Below are 18,583 nucleotides of genomic sequence, written 5' to 3'. Positions count from 1 at the left end.
GATGAATCAAGAACAGCAGAGTGCCTGGGACTGGGGCTAGTGGTAGGCTCTGCTCTGGGGCCTCACTTACTCACTCCTTCCCTAATCCCACCTGAAAAATGAAGGTCCTGGTCTCTAGAGACCCCTCCAAAGAACAAATGGGCCCTGGAACAAAACCTGGAGCTCCCTTGGGGAGTGGAGAGACTCAATGTGGCACCATCTATGTGATGCTCATGTTGTCCTGTGCTGGGGTTGATGGGGAAGCTCTTCTCCAGGGCAGATGCAATTCAGGCAACTCCTGTGAGACTCTGAAAGTCCACCTCCCCTCTATACCTTACCCTGGAGCAGCACTGTCAGGGTGACGGGCATCTTCTTAGGTGTGATGTCACTCGGTGGCGGCTACTTTGGTGAGCGTTGGAGCGCTGTGTCAGCAGGGGGCTGAGGAGGAGGCTGGCAGGAGAGCCAAGATAACTTCAGTCCCTAAAATTCACAGTCATGACTGGGGCAGAGTGGAATCGAAATGCCCTCCCTGTTTTAAAAAAAAAAAATCAGGGCCAGGTTTGTCCACTCATTCAGTAATATGTCTAGAACTATTATGTGGCAGGCACAGGGACATAGAGAGATGTCCAAAGGCATGGTCCCTGCTGTCTGGGAGCTTCTGGTCCTAGCAGGGGACACAGTCACTAAGTTAACGAGATCCTATTGGATAGTGACAGGTGCTCTAAGGGAATAAGATGAGATAATAATGGAATAGAAAGTGGCTGAGCTGGGACCGGGGGCTACTTTGGGTGGGTGATGATAACAGGCCTTTTTGAAGAAATGGCCGTTGAGTTGAAATGGATGAAAAGATGCAAAGATCCACGCTTCACCAAATGACAGTTTGAGAGCAAAATACAGGTTCCCAGCCCCATCTTAGATTTCATGAATGAAAATTTTAGGGACAGGGCCTAGGAATTTGCCTCTTTTTTCTTCCAAATGATTCCCGTGTACTTTGAAACTGGAGACCTTCCTTGGGGCTTTTACTTTACAATCACACTGGTGAATTTCAGGGTACCTTCCAATTCCCTGAGTCTGTGGCTTAGGGAAGGGAGCCTCTTTGTGTGTGAAAGCCAGGGGTAGGGAGAGGAGCAGGACTGCTTGTGGTCAGATTGCAGGATGCAGAAAATAAGCGTACGCAGCTCCTCACCACACCGCGCTCACCCAGGGCCCTGCATCTTTGGCTGTCAGGAGTTCTAAACCTGCCCCCCAGGAGGCCCTCCCTCATCCCACTCCCACTCCTGTTGAATTCCACATACTGAGGGTTGCAGTCATAGCTGCATGGATCAGCTCTAGTTTTTGTGCGTTGGGAACCATTCCAAACAGTTGGTACATGTGCACTCTCCAGGCATATTTTTAGGATCCTAGGGTGGGTTGCCTGTGTCTCCCCGCCCCCACCCCATCCGCCCTGAGTGTGGGACGGAGGTCTTCCTGCTGCCGGTACTGGGGACCTGCCTGACCACCGACTCTGCCGGAGTGTGGGCTTTTAAACCTGCAGCAGCTGCCGCAGTAGAAATGCGTATTAGTCACAGCAGACACAGGCAGCCTCAGGTGGGACAAGTCTTGTCTCTTCCAGCGTGTGGGCCCTCCCCCCCCCCACCACGGAGCAAGAATGTATCTCCCTGGCAGGAGACCTGGCGCCAGGTGAATGGAGAAACCTGTTGTGTCCCCTTCCTTCCTTCCCTGGCCTCAGTTCCCCATCTATTCAATAGGAAGAACCCTTTGGGATTTCTTTGCGAGGAGAGAAAGGGGAATTTTGCTTTAAAAGCAGCCCTTTCCCGCCGTGCGCGGGGCTCACGCCTGTAATCCCAGCACTTTGGGAGGCTGAGGTGGGCGGATCACCTGAGGTCAGGTGTTCAAGACCAGCCAACATGGTGAAACCCCGTCTCTACTAAAAATACAAAAATTATCACGCCTGTAGTCCCAGCTACTCGGGAGGCTGAGGCAGGAGAATCGCTTGAACCCGGGAGGCGGAGGTAGCAGTGAGCTGAGATCGCACCACTGCACTCCAGCCTTGGCGACAGGGCGAGGCTCCGTCTCAAAAATAAATAAATAAATTTAAAATAAAATAAAAATAAGCCCTTCCCCCCTTTCACTTCCTCTTCTCCGCGATCGCTGCTTTCAGCTGGGCAACAGCACAGCGCGGTCCTGCGCATCCGGGGCTGCGCTACCAGACCAGTGGCTGGGGAGGAGGTTGCAGGGGTGTCACTGTGTCGGGAGGAGGAGGAGGAGGAAGAGGTGGCGGCAAGGTCGCGGTCCGAGGTTCCGGTGCTCGCCAATAAAAGGCCGCCCCGTCCCGCCCCCGCGCCCCGCAGCCCTGCTGGACACCCCGGGCTGCAGCTGGGCGGGCGCAGACAGGCCGAGGCGGGCGCCGGGCGCGCAGGGACCGAGGGACCGAGGGCTCCCCATGAGCGCACGTGGGCCGGGCGGTCCGCAAGCCCGGCTGAGAGCGCGCCATGGGGCAGGCCGGCTGCAAGGGGCTCTGCCTGTCGCTGTTCGACTACAAGACCGAGAAGTATGTTATCGCCAAGAACAAGAAGGTGGGCCTGCTGTACCGGCTGCTGCAGGCCTCCATCCTGTTGTACCTGGTCGTGTGAGTTCTCCGCGGACTTTCGGGAAGGCGGGGGAGGGGCAGGGCGGGTGCCAGCCGCCGCGTCCTTCTCCAGGGTCCTGGAATTCGCAGGCGTGCACGCGGTTTTCCCCGTAGTGGGGGTCTGTGAGCCTGCTTGCGGTGGGGGTCCTCTTCGGGTCCTCGGGTGTAGGAGTAAGGTGTAGAGAGGGGGCTCTCCACTCCCCCACTGGCGCTAGAGGTGATGAGAGGTGGGCAGGGGCCTTCTGGGTTCCTCGATTTATCAGGCTTTCCCTGCAGCTACTTCTCCCAGAGTCGGGTCCCCACGTGTTAGGGCCATGGGAAGGGGGCAGGGATGCCAGGGGGCTGGGTGGCAGTTGTCGCCCCAGGAGCCTCCTTGGGCCTTGGCCTGGCAGCTGACCCAGGCGCCGGCAGGTTATTTATAATCACAGGGTGTCACTGCCTACTCAGAGCTGGAGAAACTCATCAGCCCGGCATGTGGCTGAGCTCCCTTCCAGTCAGCTTGCCCCCCCCGCGGCCAGCCTCTCTGGTGTCCAGCTGGGGGTCCTGCCCAGAGGCCTCTATCTCTGCACCCAGCTCAGCCATCCTCATGCCACCTGGCAGGAGCTGGCGCCACAAAGCCAAAGGGGCAACTTGTGGAGGCTGCTCTGCCAGGCGCCTTCAGAGCCCTGACCCCGGGGTGGGTGGGGGGTGAGCAGGTGGAGGGGGAAAGCAGCGCTGGACAATGGGGATGCGCCTCATTCCACTCGTTCAGTAAATGCGGTGGAGTTCCTCCCGCTTCCTCCTGGGAGGGCAGCCCTGACGCCTGGCTGTCCCTCGGAGGTCCAGCAGTCCGCATTCTCTGAGCTGCACCCCCAGGCCCCTGGCCGCCTCCCACCTGAGCGGCCTCGTAGGCGCTGTGCTGTTCCTCAGCCAGGCCTGCCTGTCCGCCTCCACTCCCTTAGCATCCACTCAGCCCCCAGATCTGGGCTCTCCAGTAACTCCCTCTCCCTTCCTCCCTGGCCTTCCCACAGTGTAATTGTTGGGCTAATTTGGGGGATCATTTGCCTAATGTCGCTGTCAATCCGGGAATGCCCTGAGGGTGGGGCCCAGCAGCACTTAACTGTTTAGGGAATAGCTGTGAAATGAACGCGTGAATGAATAAATGGAGTTGCTTTGGCTTAAACAATAGAAATTTAATTCTCGCAGTCCTGGATGTGGAAATCTGAGATGAGGGTGGTAGCACGGTCCCGGGGTCTCGGAGGGCTCTCTCCTTGGCTTGCAGATGGCCACCCTCTCGCTGTGTCCTCACATGGCAGGGAAAGCAGGACATATTTAACTAAGTACAAGTATGAAAATTAGGAAATTGGCAGCCGGGCGCTGTGGCTCATGCCTGTAATCCCAGTGCTTTGGGAGGCTGAGGCGGGTGGATCACCTGAGGTCAGGAGTTCGAGACCAGCCTGGCCAACATGGAGAGACCTTGTCTCTACTAAAAGCACAAAACAATTAGCCGGGCATGATAGTGGCGCCTGTGATCCCAGCTACTCAGGAGGCTGAGGCAGGAGAGTCTGTCTCTATGGATTTGCCTATTCTGGATATCTCGTATAAATGAAATTATATAGTATGTGGCCTTTTTTTTTTCTGGCTTCTTTTCACTTAGTGTCATGTTTTCAAGGCTCACCCATGTTGTGGCATCTATCAGCCCTCGATTCCTCTTTGTGGCTGATACTATCCCGCTGTGTGGGGCTGCCACATTGTGGTCATGCATTCATCAGCTGATGGACATTTGGATGGTTTTCACACCTCTGGGTGTGGTGGCTCATGCCTGTAACCCCAGCCCTTTGGTAGACCGCGGTGGGTGGATCACTTGAGGTCAAGAGTTCAAGGCTAGCCTGACCAACATGGTAAAACCCCATCTCTACTAAAAATTCAAAAATTAGCTGGGTGTGGTGGCAAGTGCCTGTAATCTCAGCTACTCGCACCAGTGCTCCCCAGCCTGGGCAGCAGAGCGAGACTCTGTCTCAAAAAAAAAAGAAGAAGAAGAAGAATGCTTCTGAGAACATTCATGTACAAGTTTTTTGTGTGGACATGTTTTCAAGTTTTTAATTTTTAATTTTTTTTTGAGATGGAGTTTTGCTCTTGTTGCCCAGGCTGGAGTGCAATGGCATGATCTCAGCTCACTACAACCTCCGCCTCCCGGGTTCAAGAGATTCTCCTGCCTCAGCCTCTGGATTAACTGGGATTACAGGCATGCGCCACCAAGCCTGGCTAATTTTTGTATTTTTTTAGTAGACACGGAGTTTCACCATGTTGGTCAGGCTGGTCTCGAACTCCTGACCTCAGGTGATCCACCCGCCTTGGCCTCCCAAAGTGCTGGGATTACAGGCGTGAGCCACTGTGCTTGGACATGTTCTCAATCTCTTGGGAATTTTCTGGCTTATGTGGTAACTCGATCCTTAACTTTTTGAGGAACGCTAAATTGTTTTCTAAGATAGCTACCTCATTTTACATCCCTATCAGTGATATACGGGGGTTCTAATTTCTTCACAACCTCATCAACATCTGTTATCTGTAGAGTTTTTAAAAAATTATAGCCATCCTAGTGGAAGTGAAGTGGTGTTTTATTGTGGTTTTGATTTGCATTTCCCTAATGACCAATGGTGTTCAGCATCTTTTCATATGCTTAATTGAGCATTTGTGTATTTTTTTTTTTTTTTTTTTTTTTTTGAGATGGAGTCTCGCTCTGTCCCCCAGCCTGGAGTGCAGTGGCACGATCTCAGCTCACTGCAAGCTCTGCCTCCCAGGTTCACGCCATTCTCCTGCCTCAGCCTCCCGAGTAGCTGGGACTACAGGCGCCTGCCACCATGCCTGGCTAATTTTTTGTATTCTTAGTAGAGACAGGGTTTCACCGTGTTAGCCAGGATGGTCTCGATCTCCTGACCTCGTGATCCTCCCGCCTCGGCCTCCCAAAGTGCTGGGATTACAGGCGTGAGCCACTGCACCCGACCTTTTTTTTTTTTTTTTTTTTGAGAAATGTCTATTCAAATCCTTTGCTCATTTTTAAATTGGATTGTTTGCCTTTTTATTGTTACATTATAAGAGTTTTTTATGTCTTCTGGATACTAAACCCTTACCAGCTGCATTATTTCAAATGTTTTCTCCCATTCTGTGGGTTGTCTTTTCACTTTCTTGAGAGTGTCTTTTGATGCATGAACGTTTTAAATTTTTATGAAGTCCAACTTACCTATTTTTTCTTTTATTGCTTGTGTTTTTAGTGTCAACAAGTATGGGATTTGTACTCTTATTTCATTATTTTGTTGTTGTTTTTGAGGCTGGTTCTCACTCTGTCACCCAGGCTGGAGTGCAGTGGCACAATCATGGCTCATTGCAGCCTCGACCTCCCAGGCTCAAGGGATCCTCCCACCTCAGCCTCCCGAGTAGCTGGGATGACAGGCTGGTGCCACCATGCCTAGATTAGTTTTTCATTTTTCATAGAGATGGGGTCTCACTATGTTGCCCAGGCTGGTCTCAAGCGATCCTGGGCTCAAGCGATCTTCCTGCTTTGGTCTCGGGAGTACAAGCGCGAGCCACCGTGCCTGGCCTGCACTCTTATTTCGTAGAATGCCCCTCAGTTTGGGTTTGTTTGAGGTCTCCTTGTGATTGGTTTCAGGTTAGGCACCATTTCATCTAACCACCATCACAACCCCAGAGGGAGGCGCTGTCACCCCATGTTATGTATGGGAAATTGGCTTGCCTGGGGTCACCAAACCAGTACGTGGCTGAGCTGGTTTCAGCCCAGGCTTGTCCACTTGAGGCCTCTGAGTGGACAGTGGTCTTTGCCTCTCTTTTTTTTTTTTTTTTTGAAAAACACTTCCCCCCTTTCCCCAGTGGCTGGGGTCTTGGGGGGTGGTTGTGGCTCACTGCAAGCTCTGCCTCCCGGGTTCACGCCATTCTTCTGCCTCAGCTTCCTGAGTAGCTGGGACTACAGGTGCCCGCCACCATGCCTGGCTAATTTTTTGTATTTTGTTTTTTAGTAGAGACGGGGTTTCACCATGTTAGCCAGGATGGTCTCGATCTCCTGACCTCGTGATCTGCCTGCCTCGGATTATAGGTGTAAGCTACCGTGCCCGGCTGGTCTTTGCTTCTTTAGGGCCCCCATCTCTAGGGTTGCTTGTCGCCTCTGCTGCTTGCAGGACTGGGTTTCAGTCAGCAGTGGGAGCTGTGGCCCCTGCCCAGGAGCTGGTGGGACAGGTGGAGCCCTGAGCCTGCCCCACCTCAACTAGGAGTTGCTGTGACTGCTGCCCCACCCCCAGGCCTGGGGAAGCTCCCTGAAGGCAGCAGTGTGGCTGATGCCCACGTACCGGCCCCCTTCCCACAGATGGGTGTTCCTGATAAAGAAGGGTTACCAAGACGTCGACACCTCCCTGCAGAGTGCTGTCATCACCAAAGTCAAGGGCGTGGCCTTCACCAACACCTCGGATCTCGGGCAGCGGATCTGGGATGTCGCCGACTATGTCATTCCAGCCCAGGTCTGAGTCCCCACCTAGCACTGCAGCCAGGGCTGTCAGGGCCTGCCTGGTTCGGGTGGGTCACACAGGAAGCTTCTTGGATACGCAGGGACCCCCATCCATCATCTCTCTTGGCCCAAGACACCTGCCAGGGCTTGCAGAGAGCGACCTTGTCCAGATCCTACCTCCCATGCCAAACCCCTGCCCTCTTTGACTATGCCGGGGGCAACTGCTCTGTTCTATCTGAGTCTGTTGGGCTGGCACAGAGAACCCCCCCTTCTAAGTCACTGCCTCTGGGAATAGCCCTCCAGCCTGTTCACAGTTGGCCAGGGCCAGGGCAGCCTGAGCCCTGCCCCTACTTCTCCTGGATCCTGGGGCAGTTGGGGTTTGTGAGTCTGGGGGAGATCTATCAATGGACATCTACTTGGGGACTGCGGGGTCCATGAGCAGATGGGCAGAGTCTACCAAGTTTGTGGCCCCATTATCCCCAATACCCAGGCAGAGGGACCACCCTCTTTCAGGTAACGCTGGGAAGGTGGGGTGGTCCTTAAGGGGCAGGAGGAGGTTCCTTAGTGCCTCTCTGGTTCCTTAGGGAGAGAACGTCTTTTTTGTGGTCACCAACCTGATTGTGACCCCCAACCAGCGGCAGGACGTCTGTGCTGAGGTTTGATTTGGCGAGGGGCCCTGGCGTGGGGGTGGGAGAGCCACCGGCAGTGGTTGGGGTCTACTCTCTTCTGAAGCAAGGGTGGCTGTCCACCCCAAGGGTCTCGGGAGGCTGTGTGCACCCCTGTGTGGTTCCTGCATTGTATGGGGGAGAAGCAGATTCTCAAAGTGTGTGTGGGCCAGGCCAAAGAAGAACCCCTATTCTAACTCCCGGAGTGGGACCCGGCTCTGAGCTGGGGGGAACCCCCCCATCCAGGTGCCCCTTCTCTCCCGGCAGAATGAAGGCATTCCTGATGGCGTGTGCTCCAAGGACAGTGACTGCCACCCTGGGGAGGCGGTTACAGCTGGAAATGGTGAGGGCCTGGAGCAGCCAGGGGCTGAAGGAGGACTTGGAGTGGGAGGCTCCTGGCATTGATCCTGTCCCACCCCTGCAGGAGTGAAGACTGGCCGCTGCCTGCGGAGAGACAACTCGGCCAGGGGCACCTGTGAGATCTTTGCCTGGTGCCCGTTGGAGACAAGCTCCAGGCCGGAGTGAGTGGCTGCAGCCTCAGGACCCTGAGGGGTTTCCCGGCCCCGCGCGGTGGGTCCCAACGTTTCCCGGCCCCGCGCGGTGGGTCCCAGCAAATTAACTGTCCTGGACAGAGGCTCCAGGGGACCCAAGGAACAGGCCTCACACTGGCCCAGGCCTCGGGGAGGGGCACAGGGGTGGGGCCTCCTGGACAGGCTGTTCTGGGTTGGTTTTCAGGGAGCCATTCCTGAAGGAGGCCGAAGACTTCACCATTTTCATAAAGAACCACATCCGTTTCCCCAAATTCAACTTCTCCAAGTATGTGGGCTTAGCCACTGGGGGCAGGGGTGGGCCTTGGTCCATGAGGGGCCTGGGCTGGCACTCCGCGGGTCTGTGCCTGGGGGGTGTGTGTGTGTGCGCGCGCATGTGCATGTGTGTGTGTGCGTGTGTGCGCATGTGTGTGCATGCGTGTGTGTGCACGCAGGTGTGTGCGCGCATGCGTGCGTGTGTGTGCGTGCATGCATGCATGCGTGTGCGTGTGTGCGCGCACAGGTGTGTGTGCATGTGTGTGTGTAATGTCTGCATGTGAATAAACAGTGGGTGGCACTGGGGTGCCCCTTCCCCTGCTATAAAGTAGGGTGCTGCTGCAGGGAGCTGTCAGCGCTCAGGTTGGTGAGGGACCGAGTGACTCCTGGCCAGGCCCGGGAACATCAAGTCTTACTTCACTTCTCGGCCGCCTGTGGCCTCCACCCAGGAGCAATGTGATAGACGTCAAGGACAGATCTTTCCTGAAATCATGCCACTTTGGCCCCAAGAACCACTACTGCCCCATCTTCCGACTGGGCTCCGTGATCCGCTGGGCTGGGAGCGACTTCCAGGATATAGCCCTGGAGGTGGGTGGGGTGCACGCAGGGAGCCCTCCCTGAGGGCCTGGGGGCGCTGGGCCTGGCTCTGGGAGAAAGAAGGTGTGGACGGGGACTCGTGGGGCGAGGGTGGCCCTGCAAAGTCACCTGCCCCCAGGGACTCACTGTTTTCAGAATTGGCTGTGGCACACAGGCAGACTGTGGCAACAGGCGAGGGTGGCCCTGCAAAGTCACCTGCCCCCAGGGAGTGTTTTCAGAATTGGCTGTGGCACACAGGCCTACTGTGGCAGTGGGCGAGAGGGGTCCTGCAAAGTCACTTGCCCCCAGGGACTCAGTGTTTTCAGAATTGGCTGTGGCAGCACTCAGACCATGGGCACTCAGTGAGAGCCAGACCTGGCACCTGCTGTGCAGTTCTGAGTCCTTGGGGCACCAGCTGAAGCTGAGGCAGAAGGAGCCCCTTTGGCACAGCCTGGCTGGAGTGTGAAGTGCCTGTCCAGAGACGCCCACCCTGGGCAGCTCCCTTTTCCCTGAAGAATGAGGGAGGCAGCCCTGGGGCTGGGGCGATGCAGTGTTCTCAGCCACTCCACGGGGGGGCTAAGCCTCCCGGAGGGGAGTCTTGAGGGGCTGACCTCGAGCCCAAGCACCTCCTCCTATTGTCCAGTGCTAGTGAAGGGCTGGCCTGGGACGCTGTCCGTCTCCGGAAAGCTCTGTGTGCTGACCCTTGTCTCTCTTTTATCAAGGGTGGTGTGATAGGAATTAATATTGAATGGAACTGTGATCTTGATAAAGCTGCCTCTGAGTGCCACCCTCACTATTCTTTTAGCCGTCTGGACAATAAGCTTTCAAAGTCTGTCTCCTCCGGGTACAACTTCAGGTAACCGCTGCCTTGTGCCCCCTTGTGACCTGACCATGATCAGTGGCACTCCTCTGGGTGCCAGCACTATGAGTTCCCTTCCTGGGGGTGGGCGTCAGAGCGGGAGGTGCAGGGACAGATGGCCCAGGAGAGGTGTGGACCCCAGCAGAACGGCCAGCGACCGAAGCTGGGGGTGCCTCTGGGAGAGGAGAGCGTGTGTTCTTGCCTGTTCTGTCCGTGAAGCCAAGTCTTGCTGCCTCTGCTGCATCCTTTCCATCTGTGCTTTGGCGACCCAGGGGTTGCTCAGAGTAGGGTGGGGAAGCCCTTGCTCCTCAGGGAATGGCTGGCAGGGATTTCAAAGAGCTGGATGTGTCTTTGTTTTTGGCTCAGTGAGAAGGTCTGCACGCCGCTCCTGGGGCTGCTGAGAGTCAGGGTCCCGGGAGTCCTTCTATGTCCCCAGAGCAGCCACATCGGTGCTGCCAAAAGAGGGAAGGCCAGGCAGGCTGAGGCCTCCCCTGGGCCCTGTCTCCCTCAGATTTGCCAGATATTACCGAGACGCAGCCGGGGTGGAGTTCCGCACCCTGATGAAAGCCTACGGGATCCGCTTTGACGTGATGGTGAACGGCAAGGTGTGCGCGCCTTCTCCTGTTCCGAGGCTGGGAGGGGGACGGGAGACGTTGGGAGGGTCCTTGGGGGTCCCGCTGTGCGTTCTGCTGTTCCGAGGCTGGGTGGGGGACGTTGGGAGGGTCCCTGGGGGTCCCGCTGTGCGTTCTCCTGTTCTGAGGCTGGGCGGGGGACGTTGGGAGGGTCCCTGGGGGCCCTGCTGTGCCTTCTCCTGTTCTGAGGCTGGTTGGGGGGCAGAGGACGTTGGGAGGGTCCCTGGGGGTCCAGCTGTGCGTTCTCCTGTTCTGAGGCTGGTTGGGGGGTGGGAGACATTGGGAAGGTCCCTGGGGGGCCCTGCTGTGCGTTCTCCTGTTCTGAGGCTGGTTGGGGGGTGGGGGACATTGGGAAGGTCCCTGGGGGTCCCACTGTGCATGTGGCTGGTTGGGGGGTGGGGGACATTGGGAAGGTCCCTGGGGGTCCCGCTGTGCGTTCTCCTGTTCTGAGGCTGGTTGGGGGGTGGGGGACATTGGGAAGGTCCCTGGGGGTCCCGCTGTGCGTTCTCCTGTTCTGAGGCTTGGCGGCGGGGGTGGTGGGGGACGTTGGGAGGGTCCCTGGGGGCCCCGCTGTCCACTCTGCCTCGCTCACTCGCCTTGTCTCTATCTTCCAGGCAGGGAAGTTCAGCATCATTCCCACCATCATCAACGTGGGCTCTGGGGTGGCGCTCATGGGTGCTGTGAGTACCCCCCCTCCCTCCCCGCTTCCCAACCTTTCTCCGGCGGCCGCACTGGCAGGGAGGGGGAGGCCACTGTTCAGAAGGAGCATGTCTCACTGCCCCCAGAAAGAACCAGAGCTGGCAAGATCAGAATGGGCATGGGAAAAGAGGGCTTTCTGGGATTTCACGCTCTGCCAGCTGTCCCCAGGTAGCAGTGACAGCCCGAGTCTCTTTCCAGAGTCAGGGAGGCATGTGCCAGTAGCTCTGCAGCTGTGGGTGGGTTTAGGTCAGTCCCCAGCCAAGGCGTGGCTGGGGTATCCCTGGGATCCCAGGTGAGTCCCTGAACTTCTAAAGTCTCCATCTCTACTTCTGCTAAAAGAGGGCAGGATTAGGCCGGGTGCAGTGACTCACACTTGTAATCCCAATGCTTTGGGAGGGCGAGGCAGGTGGATCACCTGAGGTTGGGAGTTCGAGACCAGCCTGACCAACATGGAGAAACCCCATCTCTACTAAAAATACAAAAATTAGCTGGGTGTGGTGGCACATGCTTGTAATCCCAGCTACTCAGGAGGCTGAGGCAGGAGGTGGAGGTGTGGTGAGCCCAGATCGCACCATTGCACTCCAGCCTGGACAACAAGAGCAAAACTCCATCTCCAAAAAAAAAAAAAAAAAAAGGGCAGGATTAGGCTGCAGACAGTTTCTTGGCCTGGGTGCTGCTGACTTTTTGGGTCAGATAATTCTGTGTTGTGGTCTTACGCATATCCTTTGACATACGCTTAAACATTCCACAGTTCACAGAGGGCTGTGCTGGGTGTTGTAGGATGTTTTCGTTTGTTTTGTTTGTTTTGTTTTCTATTTCATATTTCACACTTTTCCAGTCTGATACTATTTATCTTCCCAGACCCTGAGGATGTTGATTTCAGAGACAGGGTCTTGCTCTGTTACCCAGGCTGGAGTGCAGTGGCATGATCATGGCTCACTGCAGTCTTGAACTCCTGGGCTCAAGTGATCCTCCCACCTCAGCCTCCCCACTAGCCAGGGCTGCAGGTGCACCACCACGTGTGGCTAATTTTTAAATTTTTTGTAGAAATGGGGTCTCACTATGTTGGCCAGGCTGATCTTGAACTCCTGGGCTCAGGCAATCCTCTGGCATTGGCCTCCCAAAGTGCTGGGATTACGGGCGTGAGCCACCGCGCCCAGCCCATTGTAGGATGTCTAAGAGCGTTCCTGGTTTCTACCCACTAGATGTCAGGGGCACCCTCCCCTGCAGTTGTGATGGAGCAAAATCCCAGCTGGCTGAGAACCACCCGACTGAAAGGTTGAGAGGCAGGGAAGACGGCCCTGTGACTCTTCCTTAGAGGTGGCCTTTCAGCGGGGCCAAGAGGGGCTCACAGGGGAGGAGATGCAGGGGCTGAGGGCAGGGAGAGGCGTCCTGAGTCTGCACTGCCCCGTGGTCCTTCTGGAGTTTTTGAGAGCCATGGAAGTGGTCAGTGCTCATCCCGGCAGGTCCCTTTCCCAGGTTTCCGGTGGCCTCTTCCCTCATTCCTCTGCCTGTGCGTGCAAGACAGCCCCACTGGAGGAGTCCATCGGGACCCAGGGGTGACTTTTGTTGGGGCCGGGAAAATTGTGTCCCGTACTAGGACTCAGAGAGCACACTCCTGGGAGGGGGTCAAGAAAAGTGAGCCCCACATGGATCCCTACCTGCAGACAGTCACTGGGAGGGTCCCGGATGTTTGTGCCTGTTACTTTCTTAGAGAAGGCCCACCTTCAGCTATCACTTTTTTTTTCTTTTTTTTTTTTGAGACGGAGTCTCATTCTGTCGCCCAGGCTGGAGTGCAATGGCATGCTCTTGGCTCACTGCAGCCTCTGCCTCCCAGCCTCAAGCAATTCTTCTGCCTCAGCCTCCTGAGTAGCTGGGATTACAGGCGTGCTCCACTACACCCAGTTAATTTTTGTATTTTTTAGTAGAGACGGGGTTTCACCGTGTTGGCCAGGCTGGTCTCGAACTCCTGGTCTCAGGTGGTCCGCCTGCCTCGGCCTCCCAAAGTGCTGGGATTACAGGCATGAGCCACCGCGCCCGGCCCATCGTCTTTCTTTGACCATAGCGCCCTTGTTAGTTAGAACCCTTCCAACCTATCTCACACTGACTACCACAGGGATCTTTCTAAATGCCAAAATTCGGGCTGTGGTGCCTCCGCCTCACCTAAAGGATGAGGAACGATGCCTCGGAAACATTCTAAGAAGCCTAACAGGCCAGTCCCCATCCCCTTCTCCAGAAGCGCCTCTCCCTCTTCCCGCACAGGCCCTGCGGCATTTCCCGGGCGCAACAGGCGTGTTCCTCCCTCCATAATGTCCTTCCACCTCTTTAGTCCTTAAGGACTGAATAGGGACCCTCCCCAGGCTGAGTCAAGTCCTCTCTGGGTCATCATCGACACGCCTGTCTCCTGCACCAGAGGGGGAGTCCCCAGGAGGTCTCTCTTGTCCAGATCCTCTCTGTACTTCGGCGCAGACCCTGGCACATGCTGGGTGCCCAGCAAATGTGTTGAAGGAACGATTGGATGGGGTCTGGGTGGTGCGGGGTCGGGGAGTGCCTGGCCTATGGGATCGGGGGAGCTCCAGTCCAGCTTGAGCTCCACCGTGGACCAGCTCTGTGGTCTCAGACAAGGGTGCCCCTTGCTGAGCCCAGTTTCCTCATCTGTTAAATGGGGACAGTGATGCCTCCCTTAGGTGCTGTTGCAGGATCGAAGGGGCGAAGTGCCCCAAATGAACAGTGCTCTCGGAGGTCTAGGATTCTGAATCAGGGACCCCTCTTTTGCAGGGTGCTTTCTTCTGCGACCTGGTACTCATCTACCTCATCAAAAAGAGAGAGTTTTACCGCGACAAGAAGTACGAGGAAGTGAGGTCAGTTCTGCTTCCAGGCCGGCGGCCCGAGGGCAGCCCTGTGGAGCACCCGCATGGCTTCGAGCCTTTGCCCTGATGTGATATTGACGGCTGGGGTGTGAGGCAGGGGCTGGAGGGCCCGGGGAGGAGAGGAGTTCTGAGTACGTGCTCCGCAGAACCGGATTCAGCCTCGGCAGCAGCGGGAGGGGAGGGCGCTGTGGGCCACGAGGCGGGAGACAGTTCACAGGTTCCGCCTGATTCTGGGCAAGCCCCAGGCCTCCTTGGGCCTCGGTTTCTCTATCTGGGAGATGACAGAGTTGGTTTATGAATCAAATGGTGTCTGCAGCACTTCTGCTTTGGGATTCTTGGACTTGGTGGTGCTGGTGCGCCGGGGCTGAGGGAAGCTGGAGTAGTAAAGGAAAGAAAAGTGGGTATTTTCTTCCACACAGAGGCTGTTTCTGGAGTTTCCTGGGCCCTGGGTTCGGTGGGGTGTGCGTGTTCACAGCGGCAGAGCACAGCATGGGTGGGGAACCCTGATGACTGTGGGAGGGCGGGAAGGGGAAGGGGCTGTGGCTTCGGCCTTTGGGGAAGGCTTTCTGGAGAAGCAGGGATCAGAATGGGAATTGGGACAGACACCTTAGTACTCCCTCAGCGCCCCCACAGCCTGGGACAGTGGGTGCAGGGTCTGCCTGTGTCATTTGCCTTACTGCACTCCAGCTGCGGCCTGAACCCCAGCCCTGGGTTATAGGGTGCACCCTGACCCCGGCCGCAGGCTGAACCCCAACCATAGTCCTGACTGTGCTGCTGGAGGATGCAGGGTGGAGGGAGCAGGGTGGAGGATGCCAGGTGGAGGACACAGGGTGATGACCTGCAGGGTGGAGGATGCCAGGTGGAGGACACAGGGTGATGACCTGCAGGGTGGAGGATGCAGGGTGGATGAAGCAGGGTGGATGAAGCTGGGTGGAGGACACAGGGTGGAGGGAGCAGGGTGGATGAAGCAGGGTAGATGAAGCTGGGTGGAGGACACAGGGTGGAGGACACAGGGTGGAGGACACAGGGTGGAGGACGCCGGGTGGTGGCCTGCAGGGCGAGGGATTCTTCAAGGCCCACCCCGCCCGTCTCGGCGGGGAGGCAGCTTGCATTGCCGTCCCAGGTGAACAGATTGTATCTTGTGCAGGGGCCTAGAAGACAGTGCCCAGGAGGCTGAGGACGAGGCATCGGGGCTGGGACTATCTGAGCAGCTCACATCCGGGCCGGGGCTGCTGGGAGTACCAGAGCAGCAGGAGCTGCAGGAGCCGCCTGAGGCGAAGCGTGGAAGCAGCAGCCAGAAGGGGAACGGATCTGTGTGCCCGCAGCTCCTGGAGCCCCGCAGGTGAGGCCACTGCTAGACAGAGAGCCCGAGAACTGGGTCCTGCAGAGAGGCGTCCCCAATGGGGGCTTCTCATGCCTGGCAGCTCCAGTGGACCCCTCTGCTCTGGGGTGACCTGGCCACAAGGCAGGACATCTAGGAACTGGGAGAGCCTGTGTGGGAAGGGGCTGGTGCTTTACCCCCCAAGGTCCCCCTTAGCTCCCGGGGCCCTGGATGGTCAGGGGTGCGTGCTGTGCCATGCCGGCACTCAGATGATAACAGCGCGCTGTTCCACAGCACTCACTCTCTGCCCAGAACCCCTCTGTACTCTCTGTATTTGTTAACTCATGTAAGCAAGTGAATGAGGTAGACGCCGATCTTCCCCATTTTACAAATGAGGAAGCTGAGGCACAGAAAGGCTCAGTAATTTGTTCAAGTCACACAGCTGGTGAATGGCAGCGCTGGGATTTGAATCTCGGCAGTGTCTGTAGGATGCGGTTCTCCTGAGTTACTCTGCCTTCACCGAACGTCTCTGTGCTCAGATGACCCCCCCTCAATCCCTCTTCTGTGTGCAATTCTGGGGCTGCCCTGGCCTCTGGAGGGTGCTGGCCGTGCTGCCAGGCGGGTCCTTGGGCCGTACTTTCCGGGGGCGCTGGCTTCTCTGCAGACGGGGCTCAGCCTGTGTGGGGAGGGCGTCTGGCTGGGTTGGGGGCCTGTCCCGGGCCTGCTCTGCGTCTGCCTTGTAGAGTGCCTGTGCAGTGAGCAGGTGCCTGGCCCTCTCTGTGCCTTGTTTTCCCTTTTTTCCCCTCCCAGTGGGGGCTGGACACCTCCCGCTCAGTCAGACTGGGGTTCTGTGACTCTCTTGCAAACCACACCCCAGGTACTCACTGACCTTGGTGGCCTTTCTCCTGGCCCAGCTTTTGTTCCTTGCTGGTTCAGGAATTGGCAGTGTTCAGCTGGGAGCTGGGCCCGGCAGGGAAGGAGCGAGAAATAGACTGGGCTGGAGAAGAGTGAAGAGAGAGAGGCAGGGGCTGCAGCAGTGGGGTACGGAGGCTGGAGGCTAGGGGTCCGTATGGGGTAGGCCCAGAGCCTGGCAGCCCGCCTGTGCTCCCTGAGCTGACTCTTACTTCCTGGGCGCTCACTTGAGCTCCTATTCTGAGCAAGCGGGAAGCCCGACCACCTGGCTCGTCTTGGCTGAGCCTCGCTGCGGCTGTGGGAGGCTCCAGACTCACAGGCCCACACTCCCGCTGCCCCTGCAGTTGCTGCTGCTCCATGCCAGGGCAACTGCAGAGGCTTCTGCCCGAGCATCTGCGTGCTGGGCTTCCGCAGGAACCCTGCCTGCCTGCCAGGAGCGTTGCTGCCTCCGGTGAGGCTGGCCTACCTGCCGGCTCCCAACAGTCCTCTGTGCCCTGTGCACCCCTCCCGCCTACACACAGGTCTGGCCATTTGCAGAATGCACAGGTGAATTTGGAGCAGCTGCAGACAGTGGAGACGTAGCCAGGGCTGTTGGCTACCAGCTGTGTCGCTGAAGATGTTGGGGCCAGAACCACCCGCAGCTCTGAACTGGGAAGAGGAGTCTGTGCCTGCGCGACACAGGGGCTTCCGGGCGCAGTCATCTCTCCTGAACTTTGGGGTCTTTTTTTTGGTTTTTGTTTTTGAGACGGAGTCTCGCTCTGTCCCCCAGGCTGGAGTGCAGTGGCGCGATCTCAGCTCACTGCAGCTCCGCCTCCCGGGTTCACGCCATTCTCCTGCCTCAGCCTCTCCGAGTAGCTGGGACTACAGGCGCCTGCCACCACGCCCGGCTAATTTTTTTTGTATTTTTAGTAGAGATGGGGTTTCGCTGTGTTAATCAGGATGGTCTCGATCTCCTGACCTCGTGATCCGCCCACCTCAGCCTCCCAAAGTGCTGGGATTACAGGCATGAGCCACCGCGCCTGGCCGGAAACTGGCTTTGAAATGGGGAGAAGTGAAGCATGAACTGAAGCTCCTCTCAGACTTGGGAAGGCCCTTCTCCCTGGGCACTGGTTGCCTCACTGGGAAGAGGAGAGTGCCAGCCTCTCAAGAGCTCGTTTCTGTTCTGATATTCCAGGAGCACGTGAATTGCCTCTGCTTACGTTCAGGCCCTATCCTAAACCCAGCCGTCTAGCACCCAGGGATCCCATGCCTTTGGGAATGCCATGCTGCTGCCCAACGGGAAATTTGTACATTGGGTGCTATCAATGTCACATCACAGGGACCAGCCATGAAAGAGCAAAGTGACCGCCACGTCTGATGCTGGGGGCATCAGGACGGACCCATCATGGCTGTCTTTTTGCCCCACCCCCTGCCGTCAGTTCTTCCTTTCTACGTGGCTGGCTTCCCGAACTAGGGAACGGGTTGTAAATGGGGAACATGGCTTCCTTCCCGAGTCCTCGAGCACCTCAGCTAAGGACTGCAGTGCCCTGTGGAGTTCCTAGATTACCTCACTGGGAATGGCATCGTGCGTGTTCGGAAAAGGGCTCCAGTTGGTTCCACACCACTCCCCTCTCCAAGTGCCGCCACTTCCCTCAGAGCATACTCTCCAGTGGATCCAAGGACTCTCTCTCCTAAAGACACCACCTTCCTGCCAGCTTTTGCCCTTAGGCCAGTACTCTGGGACCTGCCCAATATATGTATTCTCTGACACTCTCATTTGGTCATAAAACAATAAATGGTGTCAATTTCAAACGTGTCCTAATTTTTTTCTCTTCATGTTTACCCGTTTTTTTTTTTGTTTTTTTTTTTTTTTTGGGTTTGGGCCTTTAGCCCTGGCTGGGGTTGGGGGGCAGGACCCTAACCCCCGCCACCCTCTGCCTCCCAGGCTCAAGTGATTCTTCTGCCTCAGCCTCCTGAGTAGCAGGGATTACAGGAGTGCACCACCACACCCGGCTAATTTTTTTTTGTATTTTTAGTAGAGACGGGGTTTCACCATGTTGGTCAGGCTGGTCTTGAACTCCTGACCTTGTGATCCACCCACCTCGGCCTCCCAAAGTACTGGGATTACAGGCGACAGCCACCGCGCCTGGCCCATTTTTACCAGTAT

The 18,583-nt window shown here is 56.8% G+C and overlaps 1 protein-coding gene across 4 annotated transcripts; it reads left to right on the top strand.

The window, feature by feature from the left end:
* Positions 1 to 2,378: 2,378 nt before the first annotated feature.
* P2RX5 (purinergic receptor P2X 5) lies at positions 2,379 to 18,207 on the top strand. 4 transcript variants are annotated; one of them, XM_032138922.2, is made up of 13 exons: positions 2,379 to 2,608; positions 6,963 to 7,113; positions 7,685 to 7,756; positions 8,033 to 8,108; positions 8,190 to 8,286; positions 8,501 to 8,581; positions 9,018 to 9,156; positions 9,867 to 10,000; positions 10,515 to 10,608; positions 11,250 to 11,315; positions 14,113 to 14,195; positions 15,352 to 15,546; positions 16,959 to 18,207. In XM_032138922.2, the coding sequence occupies exons 1-13, from the start codon at positions 2,472 to 2,474 to the stop codon at positions 17,017 to 17,019; spliced, it is 1,386 nt and encodes a 461-aa protein (XP_031994813.1). In that variant the 5' UTR covers positions 2,379 to 2,471; the 3' UTR covers positions 17,020 to 18,207. The 4 variants fall into 4 exon arrangements, with proteins under 4 accessions (XP_031994813.1, XP_031994812.1, XP_031994811.1 ...); XM_032138921.2 differs by having other exon boundaries at positions 8,901 to 9,156; positions 16,975 to 18,207; XM_032138920.2 differs by having other exon boundaries at positions 8,901 to 9,156.
* The last annotated feature ends 376 nt before the right edge of the window (positions 18,208 to 18,583 follow it).

Source organism: Hylobates moloch, unplaced genomic scaffold (assembly GCF_009828535.3).
Source record: "Hylobates moloch isolate HMO894 unplaced genomic scaffold, HMol_V3 SCAFFOLD_19, whole genome shotgun sequence".
Classification (NCBI taxonomy): Eukaryota; Metazoa; Chordata; class Mammalia; order Primates; family Hylobatidae; genus Hylobates; species Hylobates moloch.
Note: the sequence above shows the minus strand (reverse complement) of the source record. Positions and strands in the feature narration are given on the sequence as shown.

What these genes read in the sequence shown, in the direction of transcription:
- P2RX5 (XM_032138920.2), top strand. Translation starts at nt 2,472, where the DNA reads ATGGGGCAGGCCGGCTGCAAGGGGCTCTGCCTGTCGCTGTTCGACTAC. An exon ending in ACTATGTCATTCCAGCCCAG is followed by an intron (nt 7,114 to 7,684) that starts GTCTGAGTCCCC and finishes CTGGTTCCTTAG; the next exon opens with GGAGAGAACGTCTTTTTTGT. An exon ending in CAGCTCCTGGAGCCCCGCAG is followed by an intron (nt 15,547 to 16,958) that starts GTGAGGCCACTG and finishes GCCTACACACAG; the next exon opens with GTCTGGCCATTTGCAGAATG.